The 23,635-nt window shown below is 44.4% G+C and overlaps 1 protein-coding gene across 1 annotated transcript in view; it reads left to right on the forward strand.

Annotated features, from left to right (window-relative positions):
• skia (v-ski avian sarcoma viral oncogene homolog a) overlaps window positions 1-12,358 on the forward strand; it is a 77,145-nt gene extending 64,787 nt beyond the window's left edge. The window contains exons 3-6 of the mRNA XM_039010400.1: window positions 876-1,165; window positions 1,285-1,640; window positions 7,538-7,768; window positions 8,471-12,358. Of these exons, the coding sequence (XP_038866328.1) occupies window positions 876-1,165; window positions 1,285-1,640; window positions 7,538-7,768; window positions 8,471-8,653 (1,060 nt within the window). The 3' untranslated portion in view covers window positions 8,654-12,358. The remainder of the gene's footprint in view (window positions 1-875; window positions 1,166-1,284; window positions 1,641-7,537; window positions 7,769-8,470) is intronic.
• The last annotated feature ends 11,277 nt before the right edge of the window (window positions 12,359-23,635 follow it).

The following is a 23,635-nucleotide window of genomic DNA, read 5'->3' on the forward strand; positions in this document are numbered from 1 at the left end:
TTTAAAATGACTCAATATACTTTAAAATCACTACAACCAAATCGAAACTGTGAAGAAATGATTATGGACCAATATTCACACTGTCCAGCTCCAGCACTGCCCAGCTCGCTAATAATCACTGTGCAGAGTCAATGGACCTACATTCATACAGTTTATTTATTGACAGTCAGGGAGCAAAAAAAATTAAATAAAACACATGGATAGAGAGACTATTTTTTTGCAAGTTTCGACGGCAAGGAAATATAACCACTTTTCAGAGAGTCCCTCCGGACTTCGGTGAAGACCGAATGCTCCCCCCGGGACAAAATGAGTTCAACACCCCTGCTCTAAAACAATGAAAAACCCCCCACTGTTTAAAAGCAGCAACAGTTTGGTTGTTTTGAGAGCACAACCACGGCAGCCATTTTGGATGGGAATTTTGTGCTCATTCCTATGTCACGGAGTTGCTCCCTCCCGGCATGCCTCACGATCAGGAGGGCCCACCGGCTTGTCTGGGTGGGCTGAGGTCAGGGGGTTAGTGCTGACTGTACTGCCGCCTCCCACACGGCACCACTCACACACACTCAACCGTGTGCACCCACTCGGAGTGAATCACATAAGCACATAATACACACATTACATTCACACATGTGCACAGGCACACACACTTAATCTATTCAATTTTTCACTTAGTAGGAGTGAATATCTAACAGACTATTACGTGTGGCTGTTGAACCCATTTTGGATTGTGAAATAAAGTGTCACGCATGCTCATTGTTAGCTCATTGTCAAAGCATCCGCAACATTCGAGATTCTTTCCCTGTAGTCCAACCACAGACACCGAAAAACCAACCACCTCTCACATCCTCCTCTCTCTTTCCGTCTCTCCCTCTTAGCTTCTACAACTTCAAGACGATGGAGAGTGCCGTGGCCCCAAACGTTGCCCTCACGCCCCTCCCCCTGGCAAAGGCGGGGCCACTGTCCCCGTCCGTGCCCAGCACCTTCCAACCCAGCGCCAGGGAGGCCCCAGGAGAAGGGGCCATCCCCAGGCCCCGGAAGAGGATGGCCACCGTGGAGCTCCCGCACCCAGGCCCCGAGCCCCTCTGCCCCCCATCAGCAGCAGCCAGCAAGCCCCCACTCCAGGAGGACTCAGAAGTTGAGATTGAGGTGGAGAGCCGAGAGGAATGTGAGTATCCCAGAAACATGTCATGTTTGACGTGAAAGATTAAGGTTGTCAACGGCCGGAAACCTCTTTCTCTGACTCAAAACTTAACATTACTCTCTCTCTATCCTCTCTTTCCCCAGTCACTTCGTCCCTTTCCTCCCTCTCCTCCCCATCCTTCACCTCCTCCAGCTCGGCTAAGGACCTGAGCTCGCCTGGCGCACAGGGCCCAGTGTGTACATTGACGTCGGCTGTATTGACCCCAGAGGGTGGCCCTCTTACTGGGGTAGCAGCAGCAGCAGTGGCAGTGGTGTTGGCCCCTGATGTCCCCGGGGCCGGGGGTCTTGAGTCGGAGCTGGAGACCCTGAGGCACACACTGGACAGCGGGCTGGACTCCAAGGAGTCTAAGGAGAAGTTCCTGCATGAGATCGTCAAGATGAGGGTGAAGCAGGAGGAAAAGCTTGGCTCAGCCCTGCAGGCCAAACGCAGCCTCCAACAGGTACAGAGACCCATCAATCAACTATCCTATATCCCAATTCATGTACCCTGAGTATACTAAACATTAGGAAAGCCTTCCTAATATTGAGTTGCACCCCCCCCCTCCCCCTTTTGACCTCAGAATAGCCTCAATTCGTCGGGGCTTGGACTACAAGGTGTCGAAAGCATTCCACAGGGATGCTGGCCCGTGTTGACTCCAATGCTTCCCACAGTTGTGTCAAGTCGGCTGGATGTCCTTTGGGTGGTGGACCATTCTTGATACACCCAGCAACATTGCAGTTCTTGACACACTCAAACCTGTGCACCTGTCACCTACTACCATACCCCGTTCAAAGGCACTTAAATCTTTTGTCTTGACCATTCACCCTCTGAATGTCACACATACACAATCCATGTCTCAATTGTTAAATTACTTAAAATTCCTCCTTTAACCTGTCTCCTCCCCTTCATCTACACTGTTTGAAGTGGATTTAACAAGTGAGATCATAACTTTCACCTGGATTCACCTGGCCAGTCTATGTCATGGAAAGAGCAGGTGTTCCTGATGTTTTGTACACCCAGTGTATATTTAATCAAATATCCATAAATATTTATAAAATATATAGAATTGCAGAGACAGGTTGATGAACTATCCCTGTGTGATGGGGAACCTTGGCTAAGATCTGACAACTCCCAGGGCTAATGTCTAGGTTTTAGCCCTATTCTTATGCCAGTTTGTCTTAGTTTCCTCAAACTCTTAAGTGCCAGACAGAGGGCAAAATGTTAAGAACTCAGATGACTGGCGGCTTACACCATGACTTGGCAAAAACATTTTAAACGGATGTTGCTACAAAAGCAGTCGGAGCAGACTTCTTTTTATATTTTGGTATTGGAAAGAAACTATTTCTTAAACCAACGACAACTGTGTGTGTGTGTGTGTGTGTGTGTGTGTGTGTGTGTGTGTGTGTGTGTGTGTGTGTGTGTGTGTGTGTGTGTGTGTGTGTGTGTGTCTGTGTGTGTGTGTGTGTGTGTGTGTGAAGGTACACAACGTGCATCCTCCGAGATGGAACATTATTCAAAAGTTCCACTTAATTTACCAAATAGGACATTTTGTAAATTGAGCAAGTAGAACGGGGGATTTTTTTTCCTGTCCTTTTTTATCATACTTTTACGAAACAGCTAACAAAGCTTGACGACAGACATGCTTGTCCTGTCAGTTAGGTTCCCATGAGAAGGGTGTTTCTATGTACACACACACACATACACACACAAAGAGAGAGGAATCTCTTAGTCTCTCAGTTTCAAAGAGGAAGGAAACCTCACATCTGTTTGCCCTCTCATCTCCTTAACCCTTCACTCAGAGGACTTCACCCATCCCTATAGTAAACACTGTGGTCTGTGGCGTATTGAAATAGGAATTCTAGGTACATGTACAGTATATGGAGGAAAGCTCTATTTGGTGACCTTCCTATGAATGTATCAGTAGCTAGCCTACACATTGTTAGCTTTGCATCCCTTGACTGAAACCACTTGACTTGTTCAATTACAGTTGAAGTCGGACGTTTACGTACACCTTAGCCAAATACATTTCAACTCAGTTTTTCACAATTCCTGACGTTTAATCCAAGTAAAAATTCCCTGTCTTAGGTCAGTTAGGATCACCACTTTATTTTAAGAATGTGAAATGTCAGAATAATAGTAGAGAGAATGATTTATTTCAGCTTTTATTTCTTTCATCAGAACTTTATTTACACTCAATTAGTATTTGGTAGCATTGCCTTTAAATTGTTTAACTTGGGTCAAACGTTTCGGGTAGCCTTCCACAAGCTTCCCACAATAAGTTGGGTGGATTTTGGCCCATTCCTCCTGACAGAGCTGGTGTAACCGAGTCAGGTTTGTAGGCCTCCTTGCTCGCACACGTTTTTTCAGTTCTTCCCACAAACGAACAGCACAGGGGGGGGCGGTCTGTGCATATTTGTAAACAACAGCTGGTGCACGAAATCTAAGGAAGTCAATAGATTTTGCTCGCCTGAAGTAGAGTATATTGTGATAAATTTCAGGCCACACTACTTGCCTAGAGAGTTTTCAGCTATACTTTTTGTGGCTGTTTATTTACCACCACAGACAGATGCTGGCACTAAGACCGCACTCAGTCAGCTGTATAAGGAAATAAGCAAACAGGAAACCACTCACCCAGAGGCGGCGCTCCTAGTGGCCGGAGAGTTTAATGCAGGGAAACTTAAATCAGTTCGATCAAATTTCCATCAACATGTTAAATGTGCAACCAGAGGGGAAAAAAATCATAGATCACCTGTACTCCACACAAAGAGATGTGTACAAACCTCTCCCTCGCCCTCCATTTGGTAAATCCGACCACAACTCTATCCTCCTGATTCCTGCTTACAAGCAAAAATTAAAGCAGGAAGCACCAGTGACTCAGTCTATAAAAAAGTGGTCAGATGAAGCAGTTTTGCTATCACAGACTGAAACATGTTCCCGGGATTCTTCCGATGGCATTGAGGAGTACACCACATCAGTCACTGGCTTTAGCAATAAGTGCATCGAGGACGTCGTCCGCAAAGTGACTGTACGTACATACCCCAACCAGAAGCCATGGATTACAGGCAACATTCGCACTGAGCTAAAGGGTAGAGCTGCCGCTTTCAAGGTGCGGGACTCTAACCTGGAAGCTTACAAGAAATCCTGCTATGCCCTGCGACGGACCATCAAACAGGCAAAGCGTCAATACAGGGCTAAGATTGAATCATACTATACCGGCTCCGACGCTCGTCTTATGTGGCAAGGCTTGCAAACTATTACAGACTACAAAGGGAAGCACACCCGCGAGCTGCCCAGTGACACGAGCCTACCAGACGAGCTAAATCACTTCTAATGCTCGCTTCGAGGCAAGCAACACTGAGGCATGCATGAGAGCATCAGCTGTTCCGGACGACTGTGTGATCACGCTCTTCGTAGCCGACGTGAGTAAGAGCTTTAAACAGGTCAACTTAAACAATGCTGCAGGGCCAGACGGATTACCAGGACGTGTGCTCCGGGCATGTGCTGACCAACTGGCAGGTGTCTTCACTGACATTTTCAACATGTCCCTGATTGAGTCTGTAATACCAACATGTTTCAAGCAGACCACCATAGTCCCTGTGCCCAAGAACACTAAGGTATCCTGTCTAAATGACTACAGACCCGTAGCACTCACGTCCATAGCCATGAAGTGCTTTGAAAGGTTGGTAATGGCTCACATCAACACCATTATCCCAGAAACTCTAGACCCACTCCAATTTGCATACCGCCCAAACAGATCCACAGATGATGCAATCTCTATTGCACTCCACACTGCCCTTTCCCACCTGGACAAAAGGAACACTTATGTGAGAATGCTATTCATTGACTACAGCTCAGCGTTCAACACCATAGTACCCTCAAAGCTTATCACTAAGCACAAAGCAGGTTGAGAGCTTCAAGTTCCTTGGTGTCTACATCAACAACAAACTAGAATGGTCCAAGCACACCAATACAGTCGTGAAGAGGGCACAGCAAAGCCTATTCCCCCTCAGGAAACTAAAAAGATTTGGCATGGGTCCTGAGATCCTCAAAAGGTTCTACAGCTGCAACATCGAGAGCATCCTGACTGGTTGCATCACTGCCTGGTACTGCAATTGCTCGGCCTCTGACCGCAAGGCACTACAGAGGGTAGTGCGTATGGCCCAGTACATCACTGGGGCTAAGCTGCCTGCCATCCAGGACCTAGGACAAAAAGGCTTCTCAACTGTTTGTACCCCCAAGCCATAAGACTCCTGAACAGGTAATCAAATGGCTACCCGCACTATTTGCATTGTGTGCCCCCCCAACCCCTTTTTTTACGCTGCTGCTACTCTCTGTTTATAGTATATGCATAGTCACTATAACTATACATTCATGTACATACTACCTCAATTGGGCCGACCAACCAGTGCTCCCACACATTGGCTAACCAGGCTATCTGCATTGTGTCCCGCCACCCACCACCCGCCAACCCTTCTTTACGCTACTGCTACTCTCTGTTCATCATATATGCATAGTCACTTTAACCATATCTACATGTACATACTACCTCAATCAGCCTGACTAACCGGTGTCTGTATGTAGCCTCGCTACTGTATATAGCCTGTCTTTTTACTGTTGTTTTATTTCTTTACCTACCTATTGTTCACCTATGACCTTTTTTGCACTATTGGTTAGAGCCTGTAAGTAAGCATTTCACTGTAAGGTCTACATCTGTTGTATTCGGCGCACGTGACAAATAAAGATTTGATTTGATTTGATTTTCTATAGGCTTGAGGTCAGGGCTTTGTGATGGCCACTCCAATACCTTGACTTTGTTGTCCATAAGCCATTTTGCCACAACTTTGGAAGTATGCTTGGGGTCATTGTCCATTTGGAAGACCCATTTGCGACCAAGCTTTAACTTCCTGACTGATGTCTTGAGATCTTGCTTCAATATATGCACATAATTTTCCATCCTCATGATGCCATCTATTTTGTGAAGTGCACCAGCCCCTCCTGCAGCAAAGCACCCCCACAACATGATGCTGCCACCCCCGTGCTTCACGGTTGGGATGGTGTTCTTCGGCTTGCAAGCGTCCCCCTTTTTCCTCCAAACATAACGATGGTCATAATTGCCAAACAGTTCAATTTTTGTTTCATCAGACCAAATGATATTTCTCCAAAAAGAATAATCTTTGTCCCCATGTGCAGTTGCAAACCGTAGTCTGGCTTTTTTCTGGCGGTTTTGGAGCAGTGTCTTCTTCCTTGCTGAGCAGCCTTTCAGGTTATGTCGATTATATGACTTGTTTCACTGTGGATATAGATACTTTTGTACCTGTTTCCTCCAGCATCTTTACAAGGTCCTTTGCTTTTGTTCTGGGATTGATTTGCACTTTTCGCACCAAAGTACGTTCATCTCTAGGAGACAGAACGTGTCTCCTTCCTGAGCGGTATGACGGCTGCGTGTTCCCTTGGTGTTTATACTTGCGTGCTATTGTTTGTACAGATGAACGTGGTACCTTCAGGCGTTTGGAAATTGCTCCCAAGGATGAACCAGACTTGTGAAGGTGTACAATTTATTTTCTGAGGTCTTGGCTAATTTATTTTGATTTTCCCATGATGTCAAGCAAAGAGACACTGAGTTTGAGGGTAGGCCTTTAAATACATCCACAGGTACACCTCCAATTGATTCAAATGATATCAATTAGCCTATCAGAAGCTTCTAAAGCCATGACATCATTTTCTGGAATTTTCCAAGCTATTTAAAAGCACAGTCAACTTAGTGTATGTAAACTTCTGATCCACTGGAATTGTGATACAGTGAATTATAAGTGAAATAATCTGCCTGTAAACAATTGTTGGAAAAATGACTTGTGTCATGCACAAAGTAGATGTCCTAACCGACATCAACCGACCACAAAACTAGAATTTGTTAACAAGAAATGTGTGGAATGGTTGAAAAACATGTTTTAATGACACCAACCTAAGTGTATGTAAACTTCCGACTTCAACTGTATGTATTATAACACAGTACATTGTGCAGTAGAACTTTTTCAACAGACTTAATGTTACATTAAACTTGCATTGTTAGTTTGGATGAGCTTTCATAACTTAAAAAAAATAATTTAACGCTATCTCTTTATCTATTTTCCAGGAGTTCGCTATGAGTTTCAGAGGATTCAAAGTTGAACAGGGTTTCCTCAGGCGCAATGTCAACAGCTAGCTTGTTGTTTGGTTTAGCGTCCCTGACTACATTTAATGCTTTCCTCTGTAGGCTAATGCTAATTAGCTTTTGCTAACCTGTACACGCTAATGGTAACTCAGTAATGCTACTGCTAGTTAGCTCATCCTAATGTTTACGCCAACTTTGTCCCATAGGAGTTGGAGTTCCTGCGGGTGGCTAAGAAAGAGAAGCTCAGGGAGGCCACGGAGGCCAAGCGGAACCTGAGGAAGGAGATTGAGCGCCTGCGCGCCGAGAGCGAGAAGAAGATGAAGGAGGCTAATGAGTCGCGTATGCGTCTGAAGAGGGAGCTGGAGCAGGCCCGGCAGCTCCGAGTGTGTGACAAGGGTTGCGAGGCGGGCCGCCTGCGCGCCAAGTACTCGGCACAGGTGAGGACACACACACACAATAAGCTATTCAAACCCAGACAGAAGATGCCATAGTCAAAGTGTCTGTAGTCCGATTCCATAAACACTCCGAACTGAGGCTAGCCCTCAAAGTAATTGTAGCATTTCTGTCTAACACCAAGGTTAAGCGCTCATTGTCAATGAGGTAAGAAAAAAAAACGTTCCTTCTGCGTGGTCGAAAACAAATGGGTGTAACCCAAAGAGCACAGACACAAGATAAGTGCTAGCCTAAAGAGGAAACAGGAAGAGACGTGTAGTTCCCTTTAAGCATCATGGGAAATGTAGATTAGGCAAAACAAAATAGAAGTACACTGGCCTTGAGTCCTAGTTTCTCTAAAAAGAGCAATTTGCTTTCTAGCCCTGTCTTAAAAGCCTTTACTTGAGTGAATGTTTATAGTGTTTGTGGTATTTGGAGAGACAGCTAAGTTAGGTCTGTGTCGCTAGTTCACTGTTGTGTGTCTGGGTCGGGAAGTGGAGAGGCTTAGAGGTTTGCAGTGGCGGGGGAAGGATGTGGCTATTGCGTCTTGCTGTCACACTGGCTGTGTGTGTGTCTGATTTAAGAGTTAAAGAGATGATATTAGATAGTAAACAAAAAAAACTGTAAAGGCTGAAAGTAGACACACTAAGCAGGTGTATTGTCTAGTTCCTAAGCTCAACCCTTCATGGTGTTTTTTTTTGTTTCAGATCGAGGACTTGCAAATGAAGCTCCAGCATGCCGAGGCAGACCGCGAGCAGCTCCGGGCAGACCTATTGCTGGAACGGGAGGCCAGGGAGCACCTGGAGAGAGTGGTTAAGGAGCTGCAGCAGCAGCAGCTGTGGCCCAAGGAGCAGAACAAGCCAACCAAGGATACCCCCGCCAACAACTAGCCCCTTCCACTATCAACCCCCTTCCAATCCCCCACCATCAGCACCCCAAAACAAAACTACACCCTCCCCACCCAACCCAACCAGAGAGACTGAGATAACAGAGACAAAATAGAGAAATGCAGATATATCGAACCTCTATATGTGCACGTATACATCCTCACAAAAAAATGTATGAGTGCTTGGGTGCATCCTTGACGCAAGAAACAAAGCAAGTCAAACTCTGTATGTGTTACTAGGACAAGCACTGAAACGCACCTCTCCTCCAAAAACTGAAAATTGAATCTGAAGAAGAAGAAAAAAATATAGCACAAAATATGGTTGTGCCTGTATTTTCTCTGAGACAAAAACTGGTGAACATTTTGGATACAGACTTTTCTATGATGAAAAAAAATATGATAATAATACAAGATATTAGACTGGCCTGTTTAGAAACAAAATGGAGGGCTTTCAAAACGGCAGATGAGCCGAGCAGGAGGACTGGACTCTGCCCACGTGCCCCAGCAGGACTTCTACTCCGTTTCCCGTGAAGAAGTTAAATAATTTTATGACGTTATAAGCTATTTAAGAGACTGCGTAGTGATATAAAAAAAATATTTTAAAAAAATCTTTGATTCTTTGTTCTATCGGAGCTTAAAAAAAGATTTACAAAATATATTAACAGACAACAACAAGCAAGACAAACTACCACCATGGTTCGTCGGTGGTGATCCAAGTGAGCAGGCCATTGTGATCCACTGAGGAAAAGTTTCATTTTTTTTTTTTGTACTATTCCAGAAATACATAACGTTTACTATGGGAGAGGTGAGGAGGATTGCATTGGACTAGATATTTTATCTCTTTGGAACTTGTAAAGAACTTATAAAGATACACTTTGTGATCAATTTGTATCTGGGTGCAATCTGAAGCCCAGACCTTTGCCAGTTTCCCCCGGGACTGTTGGTTAAAACTAGCTTGCCTGTGTTTCCTCCTTTTCATTTGATTACCAAGAGTTGACATGACTTGCTCAAATTAAGATAAAAAATAAAACATTTGAATATTATGATTTTAGGGCTGGAAGTGGCGCCTTTAGCCAGAACCACAAAATGTTATTTTTAATTAAATTATGGTATGTAAATATAGATATGTTTTTTTTACGTTACAATTATAAATCGCACTTTGTCATAACAAAATACTGTTATAATGCATTATACTCCCACTATTGTCTTCAATCTTACATTGGAGAGGACATATCCATGACAAGAACAATATAAATCCAAGTGAGCATTTTGTTAATTATATGCAACTCATTTAAATGCAATGTATTCATGTGTTTAAGACAAAATATTGTAAATAAAATGAGAGAGAAAAAAGGGGTGTACAGGCTTGCTTGCTGATACTGTTTGGGCTGTTGGAAAAAAATGTAATTTCAATCATTTTTTGGCACTAATTGTACCATTTTGGTTGTTTAATCAATTGACACTCCTCAAAATAGAAAGATAATGGGACGTAGGATTGCGAAACACAGAATGTCTTTGAGTGCCCAACTCTCCTACATTTTTGGTATTTATTAATACGCCAATGATTCATCGAAGTTCCAAGGTGTAAAACAGTGCTGTTTGACCAGTCATGGAAAAGCAGTGATTGTTAGAGTCCGAAGACACATTGCTCACATATTTACCTGGGAGAAATTCATGATTAATTAAAAAATACATTTAAAAATGCTCCAAATACACAGTGGGTACAATGCAATCCGAATGTACATTGTGTTTATGCCATTTTCCTTTGGTTGTTGATGTTCTTGTTGTTGTTTTTAATGTGGGATATTTTTTATTGCTTGTCTGTTTTTCCAATCGAAAACTCATATTTTCTTTCATATGCATGACATTTGAGAAGGTTTGCCATACATATAGTCATTATTGGGCATTGATACTGTACATGTAAGGGTTTTATTGTGTTATGCAATATACAGCAAACATGTATTTTTTAAAGAAAAAACCCACATTTTTAAAGGAAACTAAACTTTGTTTATTACATAGACCAGAAGAAGAACTACTTCACAAGTACACCCCAAAACACAACCCGAAGTTCAAATGCAATGCTGGACAACCTCAAGTGCCTGAAAGTGGGCAGATGGTTTCCAGATCAGGAACACTGACGATGAAGTAATTGTAGCTGGCCCATAGGGACATGCTCAGAGTCAACTCCACCATGGGATGTCATTCCCGTCACAGTGCAGATGTCAAGCCCGTCACACAGTGCAGACACTGTCAATGGAGGGGATACTTTCTTTTTGCACTCTCGAGGGGAGTATCTAGAACATTCTCCCTCCTCTCAGCACTATCCCTCTCGACAGGCCTGACTTGACTACCTTTCTCAAGTTACAAGATGACGCTATTGCAGTTTACGGTAGTAATTACATTTACTCTACATTATCAACAAATACAATTTAATTACTTTTAACTGCTAGAAAAACAATAATATCTGTAATTCATTCAGAAATGCTCTTTCAGAGATATGCATGTCAAAAACAATTATAGGTATCAACAGAAAACGTATGTACCATAGCTATGCGGTATTATAAGGTTAATCTTGGTTGTAGATAAAGATGTTATACCATTTTTACATGATCTGGTCTGTCCATCCAAAGGTGGACATCTCTGACTAGTGAAGAGGGCATTATGTTGAAGCCCCATGTCTTAACCAACATTAGAAAAGGGCAATGTTATTGAGAGACTGACACTGAGTTTGTGACTTTGACAGACCTTAAATTGGCACATTTTATAGTTGTTTTTACACTCAAACAAATTGATATTTGTAGTTTCCTTTTCATGGTTTTCTACAAAAAGGGAGAAAATGACGACATTGGCTCTTCGCTCCCAAGTAAAAGAAAAAAATGGTTAAATTATTTATCATTTTCTAAACAGGAACCATTTTCCTAAATGGATGACAATAAAGCAGCAATAACAGTACATATTCATAGACAAAACTAGCCAGTGTGAAGATTAAAAAAGAAGAATTTACAAATGTAAATAATTTTTCATTTACAATATTGTATTATATATGTACAAGGTTAATCCTTATTCAAAAAGAAATCTTTTCGGACACAATAGCTGTCTTGTTTTTTTGAGTTTGTGTTTTAACCGAGAACATGTTTAAAAAATCATTATTGCAGTGCGTTAGAGAATATACCCTACATAAATATGTTTTTATCCCATTGTTTGGATGTTTTTTTTTTTTTTTTACTGTAGAGTCTTTATATTGAATGACTTTTTTCACCAGTTCATATATATTTTTAACAATATATTCAATATCAAATAGTTTACCCATGGTAAAAATGAGTCACACAAGAACTACCGCCACCTCGTAGATTTTTTTCTCCCATCCTTGTATCTTTTTAGCCCTACGCTGCTGCTAATACTATACCAACTTTACAATTCTAGAAATATTTTTATGTAAGAGGAAAATGTGTGCTTTCTCGTTTATTAATGACGCATATAGTATGAAAAAAAAGCTTGGCTTATTTATCTATTCCTTCCTTTCCCTTGTTTTATCGCGCCTTTTCCACCTCCCCCCATCGACACCCTCTCGCTCTCTCATGACACGGACTATATTGTAAAGTAAAGGACTTTATGAGATTATGTTTGAAAATAGCTATGCTTATATACCACAGTGACTGAATGTACAGTGTATAGATGCATTACCAGAAATAAAGTTGTTTGTCCAGATTATATGACCCACTTTTCTTTCTTATAACTGCTGGTTGTTTCTTGCTTGCGACCATGTTTGACTGACATGAATTCATCCCCGTTACAGTTTTTATACATGACAATGACTTAGAATATGTTGTAATAGCTATGCTGTTTACAGTATATATTGTTAACGCTGTTATGAGCATGCATAACCCCATTTGATATTGTGGCAGAGGTATAAAGACATGTAAATGTTGCTTAGTCATTGAGCTATTGAGACATTGTACTGTATCTTAGATCATGAATTTAAGATTGAATACATCAAATTCAAACTTTGGAAGACATTTGCTTTTAAGTCGATGTTTCAGACAGAGAGGTAAAACCATTCAGTTACACTCATGAAACATGGTTGTGGCAGAGAGAGAGCACGCCCCCCATCCACATCGATGGGTCCGCAGTGGAGAGGATCAAAAGGTTGAAGTTCCTCGGCATGCACAATATATTTTTTTTAAATACATTTTTGGATGGATACTTGTTGTTTTGTTTACTGTTTGAACAGTCGCTGATATTATATTTGTTTATCAATATGAAATAGACTACTTTAATGAATAGATGAATAGTCAACTATTGTGTCTGCATAGAGCTTGTAGTAAGCTCTAGGTACTGTTGCACTATGTGCATAGTCATTGAACACTGGTCACTTTTATAATGTTTACGTACTATTTCAATATCTACTGCTGTACTACATTTTGGCCAATTTTTTGATTTTGGATTATTGTGTGCTTGTTGACATTTACTGCAATGATTGATAGGAACTGGGAACATAAGCATTTCGCGGCAACCGCCACAACATCTACTAAATTATGTACGCAACCGATACAATTTGATTTGATAAAATCACTATTGGTCATATTATAATGTAGAGGTAACTGCCAAAATACAGAAAACACCAACATAAAGTGTCTTAATAGGGTGTTGGACCACAACGAGCTAGAACAACTGCCAATCAACTTGGCATAGATTCTACAAGTGTCTTTGTAGTCTTTTGGATGGATGCAACACCAGAAATTCCATAATTTGGTGTTTTGTTAATTATGGTAGAAAAGACTGGGTGGGGGGAGGGGGGGGGCATAGCCATGGTAGACAAAATAATGGGCTGCCCAGAATTTTTGTACATGACCCTAAGCATGATGGGATGTTAATTGCTTAATTAACTCAAGAACCACACCTGTGTTTAAGTACCTGCTTTCAATACACTTTGTATCCCTCATTTACTCAAGTGTTTCCATTATTTTGGCAGTTACCTCACCAAACCAAGATTCTAGTTTTCTAAGGAAACATTTTACAGTTAAAGTTAAACCTGGTCAAGAAATGTTTACCAAGTGCAACTCTAAAGCGTGCGTAAATAGAACGGAATTCCCTTTAATTAATGCACTTTTCTCTCTACACGTATTCTGACCTTGAATTTAAGCATGAGAAAAGCATGCTAGGTGTGGCAGAGGTGTGGCAGAGGTGTTTCTACAGAAATATTCTGACCTTAGGACCTGGTCCTAACTGCCTCCTGACGTACAGTCATAGAGAACAAACTGGACGAGCTCCGTTCGAGCTGGTTTTTCCATGCATCGTCTAGACTGGACGGCAGCATGGGGTAAGACGAAGAGGGGAGGGGTGTGTCTCTTTGTTAACAACAGCTGGTGCGCAATCTCTAATGTTAAGGAAGTCTCAAGTTGTTGCTTGCCTGAGTTAGAACACCTCATGATAAGCTGCAGACCAAACTATTTACTGAGAGAGAGTTTTCATCTATATTCTTCATAGCTGTCTATTTACCACCACAAACCCATGCTGGCATTAAGACGCCACTCAACGAGCTGTATAGGGCCATAAGCAATCAAGAAAATGCACATCCAGAGGTGGTGCTTCTCGTCGCCGGTGATTTTAGTGCAGGGGAACTGAAATCGGTTTTACCTCATTTCTACCAGCATGTCACCTGTGCAACTACAGGCGAGAAAACTCTAGATCCACGTTATTCCACACACAGAAATGCGTACATGGCTCCCCCTCGCCCTCCCTTTGGCAATTCTGACCAGAACTACCCTCCTGATTCCTGCTTACTAGCAAAAACTCAAACAGGAAGTACCAGTGACACGCTCAATACAGAAGTGGACAGATGAAGCAGATGCTAAACTACAGGACTGTTTCCCCAGCACAGACTGGAATATGTTCCAGGATTCACCCAATAATATGGATACGTTTACCACATCAGTCACCAGCTTCATTAATAAGTGCATCGACAATGATGTCCCCACACTGAGCAAACGTACATATCCCAACCAGAAGCCATGGATTACAGGCAACATCCGCACTGAGCTAAAGGCTAGAGCAGTAGTTTGTGTCGGGGGGCTAGGGTCAGTTGGTTATACCTGGAGTACTTCTCCTGTCTTATCCAGTGTCCTGTGTGAATTTAAGTATGCTCTCTCTAATTCTCTCGTTCTCTCTTTCTTTCTCTCTCTCTGAGAACCTGAGCCCTAGGACCATACGTCAGGACTACCGGGCATGATGCCTCCTTGCTGTCCCCAGTCCGCCTGGCCTTGCTGCTATTCCAGTTTCAACTGTTCTGCCTGCGGTTACGGAACCCCTACCTGTCCCAGACCTGCTGCTTTCAACTCTTAATGATCGGCTATGAAAAGCCAACTGAGATTTATTCCTGATTATTATTTGACCATGCTTGTCATTTATGAACATTTTGAAAATCTTGGCTCTCTCTAATTTTCTCCTTCTCTCTTTCTTTCTCTCGGAGGACCTGAGCCCTAGGACCATACGTCGGGACTACCGGGCGTGGTGACTCCTTGCTGTCCCCAGTCCGCCTGGCCTTGCTGCTATTCCAGTTTCAACTGTTCTGCCTGCGGTTATGGAACCGCCACCTGTCCCAGACCTGTTGTTTTTCAACTCTTAATGATCGGCTATGAAAAGCCAACTGAAAATTATTCATGATTATTATTTGACCATGCTTGTCACTTATGAACATGTTTGAACATCTTGGCATAGTTCTGTTATAATCTCCACCCGGCACAGCCAGAAGAGGACTGGCCACCCCTCATAGCCTGGTTCCTCTCTAGGTTTCTTCCTAGGTTTTGGCCTTTCTAGGGAGTTTTTCCGAGCCACCGTGCTTCTACACCTGCATTGCTAGCTGTTTGGGGTTTTAGGCTGGGTTTCTGTACAGCACTTCGAGATATTAGCTGATGTACGAAGGGCTATATAAAATAAACTTGATTGATTGATTGATTGAGCTGCCACTTTCATGTAGTGGGATACTAATCTGGACGCTTATAAGAAATCCCGCTACGACCTCCGACGAGCCATCAAACAGGCAAAACGTCAATACAGGACTAAGATCGAATCCTACTACGCCGGCTCTGACACTCGTCGGATGCGTCAGGGCTTGTAAACTATCACAGATTACAAAGGGAAACACAGGCGTGAGCTGCCCAGTGACGCAAGCCTACCAGACGAGCTCAATACCTCCATGCTCACTTCGAGGCAAGCAACACTGAACCATGCATGAGAGCACCAGCTGTTCCGGACGACTGTGTGATCTCGCTCTATGTAGTCTATTTAAGACCTTTAAACAGGTTAACATTCACAAGGCTGTGGGGCTAGACGAATTACCAGGACGCATACTCAGAGCATGCGCTGACCAGCTGGCAAGTGTCTTTATTGACATTTTCAACCTCTCCCTGGCCCAGTCTGTAATACCTACATGTTTCAAGCAGTCCACTAGTCCCTGTACCCAAGAACGCCAAGGTAACCTGTCTAAATTACTATCGCGCTGTAGCACTCACAACTGTAGCACTCACATCTGTAGCCATGAAATGCTTTGAAAGGCTAGTCATGGCTCACGTCAACACCATCCTCCGAGACACCCTGGACCCACTCCAATTTGCATTCCGCCCCAACAGATCCACAGATGACGCAATCTCTATTGCACTCCACACTACCCTCTCCCACGTGGACATGAGGAACAACTATGTGAGAATGCTGTTCATTGACCATTTCTCAGCATTCAACACCATAGTGTCCTCCAAGCTCATCACTAAGCTCAGGACCCTGGGACTGAACACCTCCCTCTGCAACTGGAGGAGGTCAGTGACTTGGCAGTGTGGTGCCAGGACAACAACCTCTTCCTCAATGTCAGCAAGACAACGGAGCTGGTTGTGGACTACAGAAAACAGAGGGTCAAGCACGCCCATCCACATTGATGGGGCTGTAGTGGAGTGGGTCGAAAGCTTCAGTAAATCACTGGGGCTGATTTCCCTGCCATCCAGGACCTCTATACTAGGTGGTGTCAGAGGAAGGCCCTAAAGTCAACGCCGGTTTACTCTGCTACCACATGTTAAATGGTACCGAAGCACCAAGTCTGGAACCAACAGGACCCTGAACAACTTCTACCCCCAAGCCATAAGACTGCTTAATAGTTAACCAAATAGCTTCCTGGACAATCTGCCTTGACCCTTTTTGCATGAACTCTTTTGACTCCTCACATACGGTGCTGCTAAGGTTTATTATCTAACCTTTTGCCTAGTCACTTAACCCCTACCTATATGTACATATCTACCTCAATTACCTCGTACCTCTGAACATGGACTTGGTACTGGTAACCCGTGTATACAGCCAAGGTATCATTACTCATTGTGTATTAATTCAATGTGTTATTATTTTTAAACTTATTTTAATATTTTTCTCTCTGCATTGTTGAGAAGGGCCTGTAAGTAAGCTCTTCGCTGTTAGTCTACCTACACCTGTTATTTACGAAGCACGTGACAAATAAAATGTTATTTGATTGGTCAGATCCACGCTAGCTGACACCTGCATAGCGTTTATTTTGGCGGTGTCAGAGGTGTTAGAGTTGTCAAATCCACAAGTGGCAGACATTGCCATTGGCTGCACAGAGTTGAATTGAGAGAAATCCCATGCAGCCATGTTTACAAGTTCGAACCCTGGAATGTGAGATTTAATCTACACCTCTATTAGGCTGATAGAAACCCTCATTATTTTGTTATATAACTTTCAATTTGAGCGTCATTATTTGTATATAACCTACAGACTTTCTTGTTCTGTGTAACGGGTGTCTAGATCTTCCTCCTCCTCGGACGAGGAGAGGAGAGAAGGATCGGAGGACCAAAATGCAGCGGGTTGTGAATACATAATGATTTATTTACAGACGAAGACGAAACACGAAGAACACTTGAAATGATTACAAAATAACAAAACGAAAACGTAGACAGACCTGAACTCTGAGAACTTACATATAACATGAAGAACGCACGAACAGGATACAGACTACAACTAACGAACGAACAAACCGAAAACAGTCCCGTGTGGTGCGCAGACACAGACACGGAAGACAATCACCCACAAACAAACAGTGTGAACAGCCAACCTATATATGATTCTCAATCAGAGGAAAAGTCAAACACCTGTCTCTGATTGAGAACCATATAAGGCTAATTACCAACCACCTAAACATAGAAACACAAAACATAGAATGCCCACCCCAACTCACGCCCTGACCAACTAAACACATACAAAATTAACATAAAACAGGTCAGGAACGTGACAGAACCCCCCCCTCAAGGTGCGAACTCCGGACGCACCACCAAAAGTCTAGGGGAGGGTCTGGGTGGGCATCTGTCCACGGTGGTGGCTCAGGCTCTGGGCGTGGTTCCCATCCCACCATAATACATCCCCGCTTCTTTATCCCCCTCACAATGCCCACCCTCCAAATAACCCCACCTAAATTAAGGGGCATCACCAGGATAAGGAGCAGCACCGGAATGAGGGGCAACACCGGAATGAGGGGCAACACCAGAATGAGGGGCAACACCAGAATGAGGGGCAACACCAGAATGAGGGGCAACACCAGAATGAGGGGCAACACCAGAATGACTGGCGGATCCTGGCTGGCTGGCTCTGGCGGATCCTGGCTGGCTGGCTCTGGCGGATCCTGGCTGGCTGGCTCTGGCGGATCCTGGCTGGCTGGCTCTGGCGGATCCTGGCTGGATGATGGCTTAATGCTGGATGACGGCTCTGGCTGGTCATGGCTCGCTGACGGCTCTGGCTGGTCATGGCTCGCTGACGGCTCTGGCTGGTCATGGCTCGCTGACGGCTCTGGCTGGTCATGGCTCGCTGACGGCTCTGGCTGGTCATGGCTCGCTGACGGCTCTGGCTGGTCATGGCTCGCTGACGGCTCTGGCTGGTCATGGCTCGCTGACGGCTCTGGCTGATCCTGTCTGGCTGACGGCTCTGGCTGATCCTGTCTGGCGGAAGGCTCTGGCTGATCCTGTCTGGCGGAAGGCTCTGGCTGATCCTGTCTGGCGGAAGGCTCTGGCTGATCCTGTCTGGCGGAAGGCTCTGGCTGCTCCTGTCTGGCGGAAGGCTTTGGCTGCTCCTGTCTGGCGGAAGGCTCTAGCGGCTCCTGTCTGGCGGAAGGCTCTAGCGGCTCCTGTCTGGCGGACGGCTCTGTAGGCTCATGGCAGACGGGCGGCTTTGCAGGCTCATGGCAGACGGGCGGCTTTGAAGGCTCAGTACCGACGGGCGGCTTTGAAGGCTCAATACAGACGGGCAGTTCATGCGGCGCTTGGCAGACGGACAGTTCAGACGGCGTTGGGCAGACGGGCAGTTCAGGCGCCGTTTGGCAGACGGGCAGTTCAGGCGCCGTTGGGCAGACGGCAGACTCTGGCCGGCTGAGACGCACTATAGGCCTGGTGCGTGGTGCCGGAACTGGAGGTACCGGGCTAAAGCTACGCACCTTCAGGCTAGTGCGGGGAGCAGCAACAGGGCACACTGGACTCTCAAAGCGTACTGTAGGCCTGGTGCGTGGTACCGGCACTGGTGGTACCGGGCTGAGGGCACGCACATCAGGGCGAGTACGGGGAGAAGGATCAGTGCGTACAGGGCTCTGGAGACGCACATGAGGCTTGGTGCGTGGTGCCGGAACTGGAGGTACTGGGCTGGAGACACGCACCACAGGGAGAGTGCGTGGAGGAGGAACAGGGCTCTGGAGACACACTGGAAGCCTGGTGCGTGGTGTAGACACTGGTGGTACTGGCCTGGAGCGGGGAGGTGGCGCCGGAAATACCGGACCGTGCAGGCGTACTGGCTCCCTTGAGCACTGAGCCTGCCCAACCTTATCCGGTTGTATGCTCCCCGTCGCCCGACCAGTGCGGGGAGGTGGAATAACCCGCACCGGGCTATGTAGGCGAACCGGGGACACCATGCGTAAGGCTGGTGCCATGTAAGCCGGCCCGAGGAGACGTACTGGTGGCCAGATATGTAGGGCCGGCTTCATGACATCCGGCTCAATACTCAATCTAGCCCGGCCGATACGAGGAGCTGGTATGTACCGCACCGGGCTGTGCACACGTACAGGAGACACCATGCGCTCTACTGCGTAACATGGTGTCTGCCCGTACTCTCGCTCTCCACGGTAAGTACAGGGAGTGGGCGCAGGTCTCCTACCTGACTTCGCCACTCTCCCTTCTAGCCCCCCCCCAAGAAATTTTTGGGGTTTACTTACAGGCTTCCTTGCTAGTCGCGTACCCTCATAACTCCGGTTCCTCTCTCCGGTTGCCTCTGCTCTCCTAATCGCCTCCAGCTGTTCCCATGGGAGGCGATCTCTTCCAGCCAGGATCTCCTCCCATGTGTAGCAACCCTTGCCGTCCAAAACATCCTCCCATTTCCACGAGTCGTGTTTTTTTTGTTGCGCTCTCCCCCGTCGCTTGGTCCTAGGTTGGTGGGTGATTCTGTAACGGGTGTCTAGATCTTCCTCCTCCTCGGACGAGGAGAGGAGAGAAGGATCGGAGGACCAAAATGCAGCGGGTTGTGAATACATAATGATTTATTTACAGACGAAGACGAAACACGAAGAACACTTGAAATGATTACAAAATAACAAAACGAAAACGTAGACAGACCTGAACTCTGAGAACTTACATATAACATGAAGAACGCACGAACAGGATACAGACTACAACTAACGAACGAACAAACCGAAAACAGTCCCGTGTGGTGCGCAGACACAGACACGGAAGACAATCACCCACAAACAAACAGTGTGAACAGCCAACCTATATATGATTCTCAATCAGAGGAAAAGTCAAACACCTGTCTCTGATTGAGAACCATATAAGGCTAATTACCAACCACCTAAACATAGAAACACAAAACATAGAATGCCCACCCCAACTCACGCCCTGACCAACTAAACACATACAAAATTAACATAAAACAGGTCAGGAACGTGACATTCTGACCTTCTAACGCGAGTGGGATGGGTGTGGCTTAGTGACAATGATCACAAGAGCAGCTGCTCACCGATTTCTTAGGCACAGCCAAAACATCAGCTATGCGGGTGTCGGCTTGTGCCGGTTAACATTTTATCTGATTGAATCTAGTCCTTAGTCTAGCAGCCAATCTACCACAACTTTCCCCTTAACCCTCCCCCGTACACTAGTACACCACAAGCACAGAGCCACGCCTCGCAGTCGTGTGATTCATTACAATTAAATGGTGACAAATACTTTAGTCAGTAAGGTCACTCTCATAGAATTCACTCTCACTAAGGCCAACTTTGAATCATTGACATATCAGGCTTATTATGCGCTATGAGGTTACATGACATGAGACAATTGCTTCCGATATGTTCATATGAGAACTGATGTGGGTCGAACAAAGCCACTAAAAAAGAAGAAACCCCCCAAAAACACAACTTTGGAACTCCAACTTTCCCCTTAGCCCAGTTCGGTGTATCCCTCTGGCTCGCCCACCCACCACTGATCAGTTGATTGGTATTTTCCCAGTGTAGGGTGAGCCATGGGGCTTGGCGTTGCTCCTCTGGCCCACATTTCCCACCATGGTGAGGACTCTCATCAGACAGTGCACTTAACTCCTCTGCTCTGCTCTCCCCAGCACAGCACAGCACAGCCCAGCCCAGCCACCCTCCCACCCGTATGGGGCTATTGACTGACCCAATTACCATGCAATCACATGGACGACAAGAGAAGAGGGGCCCGCGGACAGCTCATTAGGCTCTGGAGCTTCTCTTTGTATCTCAACATCTTTCTCTCGCTTGCTCTTCCTCTCTCCCTCTCTCCCTCTCTCCTGCATACAGTTTGTTATTTAGTCATGTTTAATTAATTGTATTATTACCAAGTTAGCACATAACGTTCTGAGAACCACATGTGTCTTTGAGCTTGGTGAGAGCGTGGTTGTCCTATGATTATTTTTGCAGAAAACTTTCCCACAACTTTCTGGAAATGGTGCAGGATAGTTGCTTGGCTTTGGAACATAGAGCCCCACAGTGGAGTTGGGAAATGGTGCAGGATAGTAGCTTGGCTTTGGAACATAGAGCCCCACAGTGGAGTTGGGAAATGGTGCAGGATAGTTGCTTGGCTTTGGAATATAGAGCCCCACAGTGGAGTTGGGAAATGGTGCAGGATAGTTGCTTGGCTTTGGAACATAGAGCCCCACAGTGGAGTTGGGAAATGGTGCAGGATAGTTGCTTGGCTTTGGAACATAGAGCCCCACAGTGGAGTTGGGAAATGGTGCAGGATAGTTGCTTGGCTTTGGAACATAGAGCCCCACAGTGGAGTTGGGAAATGGTGCAGGATAGTTGCTTGGCTTTGGAACATAGAGCCCCACAGTGGAGTTGGGAAATGGTGCAGGATAGTTGCTTGGCTTTGGAACATAGAGCCCCACAGTGGAGTTGGGAAATGGTGCAGGATAGTTGCTTGGCTTTGGAACATAGAGCCCCACAGTGGAGTTGGGAAATGGTTCAAACAGGGAAATGGTTCAAAACGTTTTTCCACCATTCATTTTTCTCACAGGAGATTTTAGAAACACTTAAAATAAGGGCTGTGTTTCGTGTAGACTTACCCTAGCGTTTACATGATAGTCATGTAAATCTCTCTCGGACAAGGTGACTTTTATCAATATATTCAGCTCCATTTACCCTCAGATTTGAAAATGCTAATTAGCATCAAAGTAGACATCATGCAAAACTACAAATTCCTGCAAGCTCCTGCATGTCATTTCTAGCAGACACCTTTACTGTGTCAATGTAAAACTTGCACAAGACAGTTCACAGAATTGTCAATATAAAGAAATGTACTACATTTAGCTAACATTTGATACTTTGCCTCGATTTGTCAGACTCATCCAGATAATCATGGCATTTGTAGTTTTTTATGATAGCCACATTAGCAGCTAATTAGCATTTCATATTTGGGGGGTAAATACAGGCAAATATATTGATAAAAGTCACCTTGTCCGAGAGAGACTTACATGGTTATCAAAAAGTCATGCCAAAGTAAACCTACACAAAACATAGCCCTTATTTTAATTTTTCCTGAAATTCCCTATGGGAAAAATAAATGGTTGGAAAATGATTGGAACCATTTTCCTGTTTGACCGCTAGGTTTTATGGGTATTATGACTCATACTATGGTACTCATACTATGATGTTCAGCACATTTAAGGAACTTGACAAAAAAAACATTATTTTCTTGGTATTTCATTACTTTAACAGAACGTTTCCTAAATGGTCAAAAATGGTTACAATTAATTTAAATTTTGGTAATGTTCCAGGAATGTTCTCCAACTGGGTTGACATTGGGAATATTCTCAAACAGTTCAGAGAATGTTAAGAGACAGGAATTTCAGCATAACGTTTCCTACAGGTTTCCTCATGGTTCTTTTTAAACTAATAGATTGGGACTTGAACCCGATTGGACATCTCTGGAGAGACCTGAAAATAGCTGTGCAGCAATGCTCCCCATTGAACCTGACGGAGCTTGAGAGGATCTGCAGAGAAGAATGGGATAAACTCCCCAAATACAGGTGTGCAAAGCTTGTAGCATCATACCTAAGAAGACTTGAGGCTGTAATCGCTGCCAAAGGTGTTTCAACAAAGTACTGAGTGAAGGGTCTGAATACTTATTTCAGTTTTATATTTTTAATAAGTTAACAAACATTTCTAAAAAACATTTTTTTCTTAGTAATTATGGGGTATTATGTGTAGATTGATGGGGGGGAAACAATTTAATCAATTTTAGAATAAGGCTGTAATCTAACAAAATGTGGAAAAAGTCAAGGGGTCGGAATACTTTCCGAAGGCACTGTAGGTCTGAATCTCACTGATGCTGTGTCACAATAAAAAAATATGTGTTTGCATGAATAATACCTAAGGAAATTAATTTCCATGCTAGCAGTGTTATTAAAAGTCTTATTGAAACAGTTAAGGGAGTTATAAAAACAACTC

The sequence above is a fragment of the Salvelinus namaycush genome, chromosome 16, assembly GCF_016432855.1.
Source record: "Salvelinus namaycush isolate Seneca chromosome 16, SaNama_1.0, whole genome shotgun sequence".
Lineage (NCBI taxonomy): Eukaryota > Metazoa > Chordata > Actinopteri > Salmoniformes > Salmonidae > Salvelinus > Salvelinus namaycush.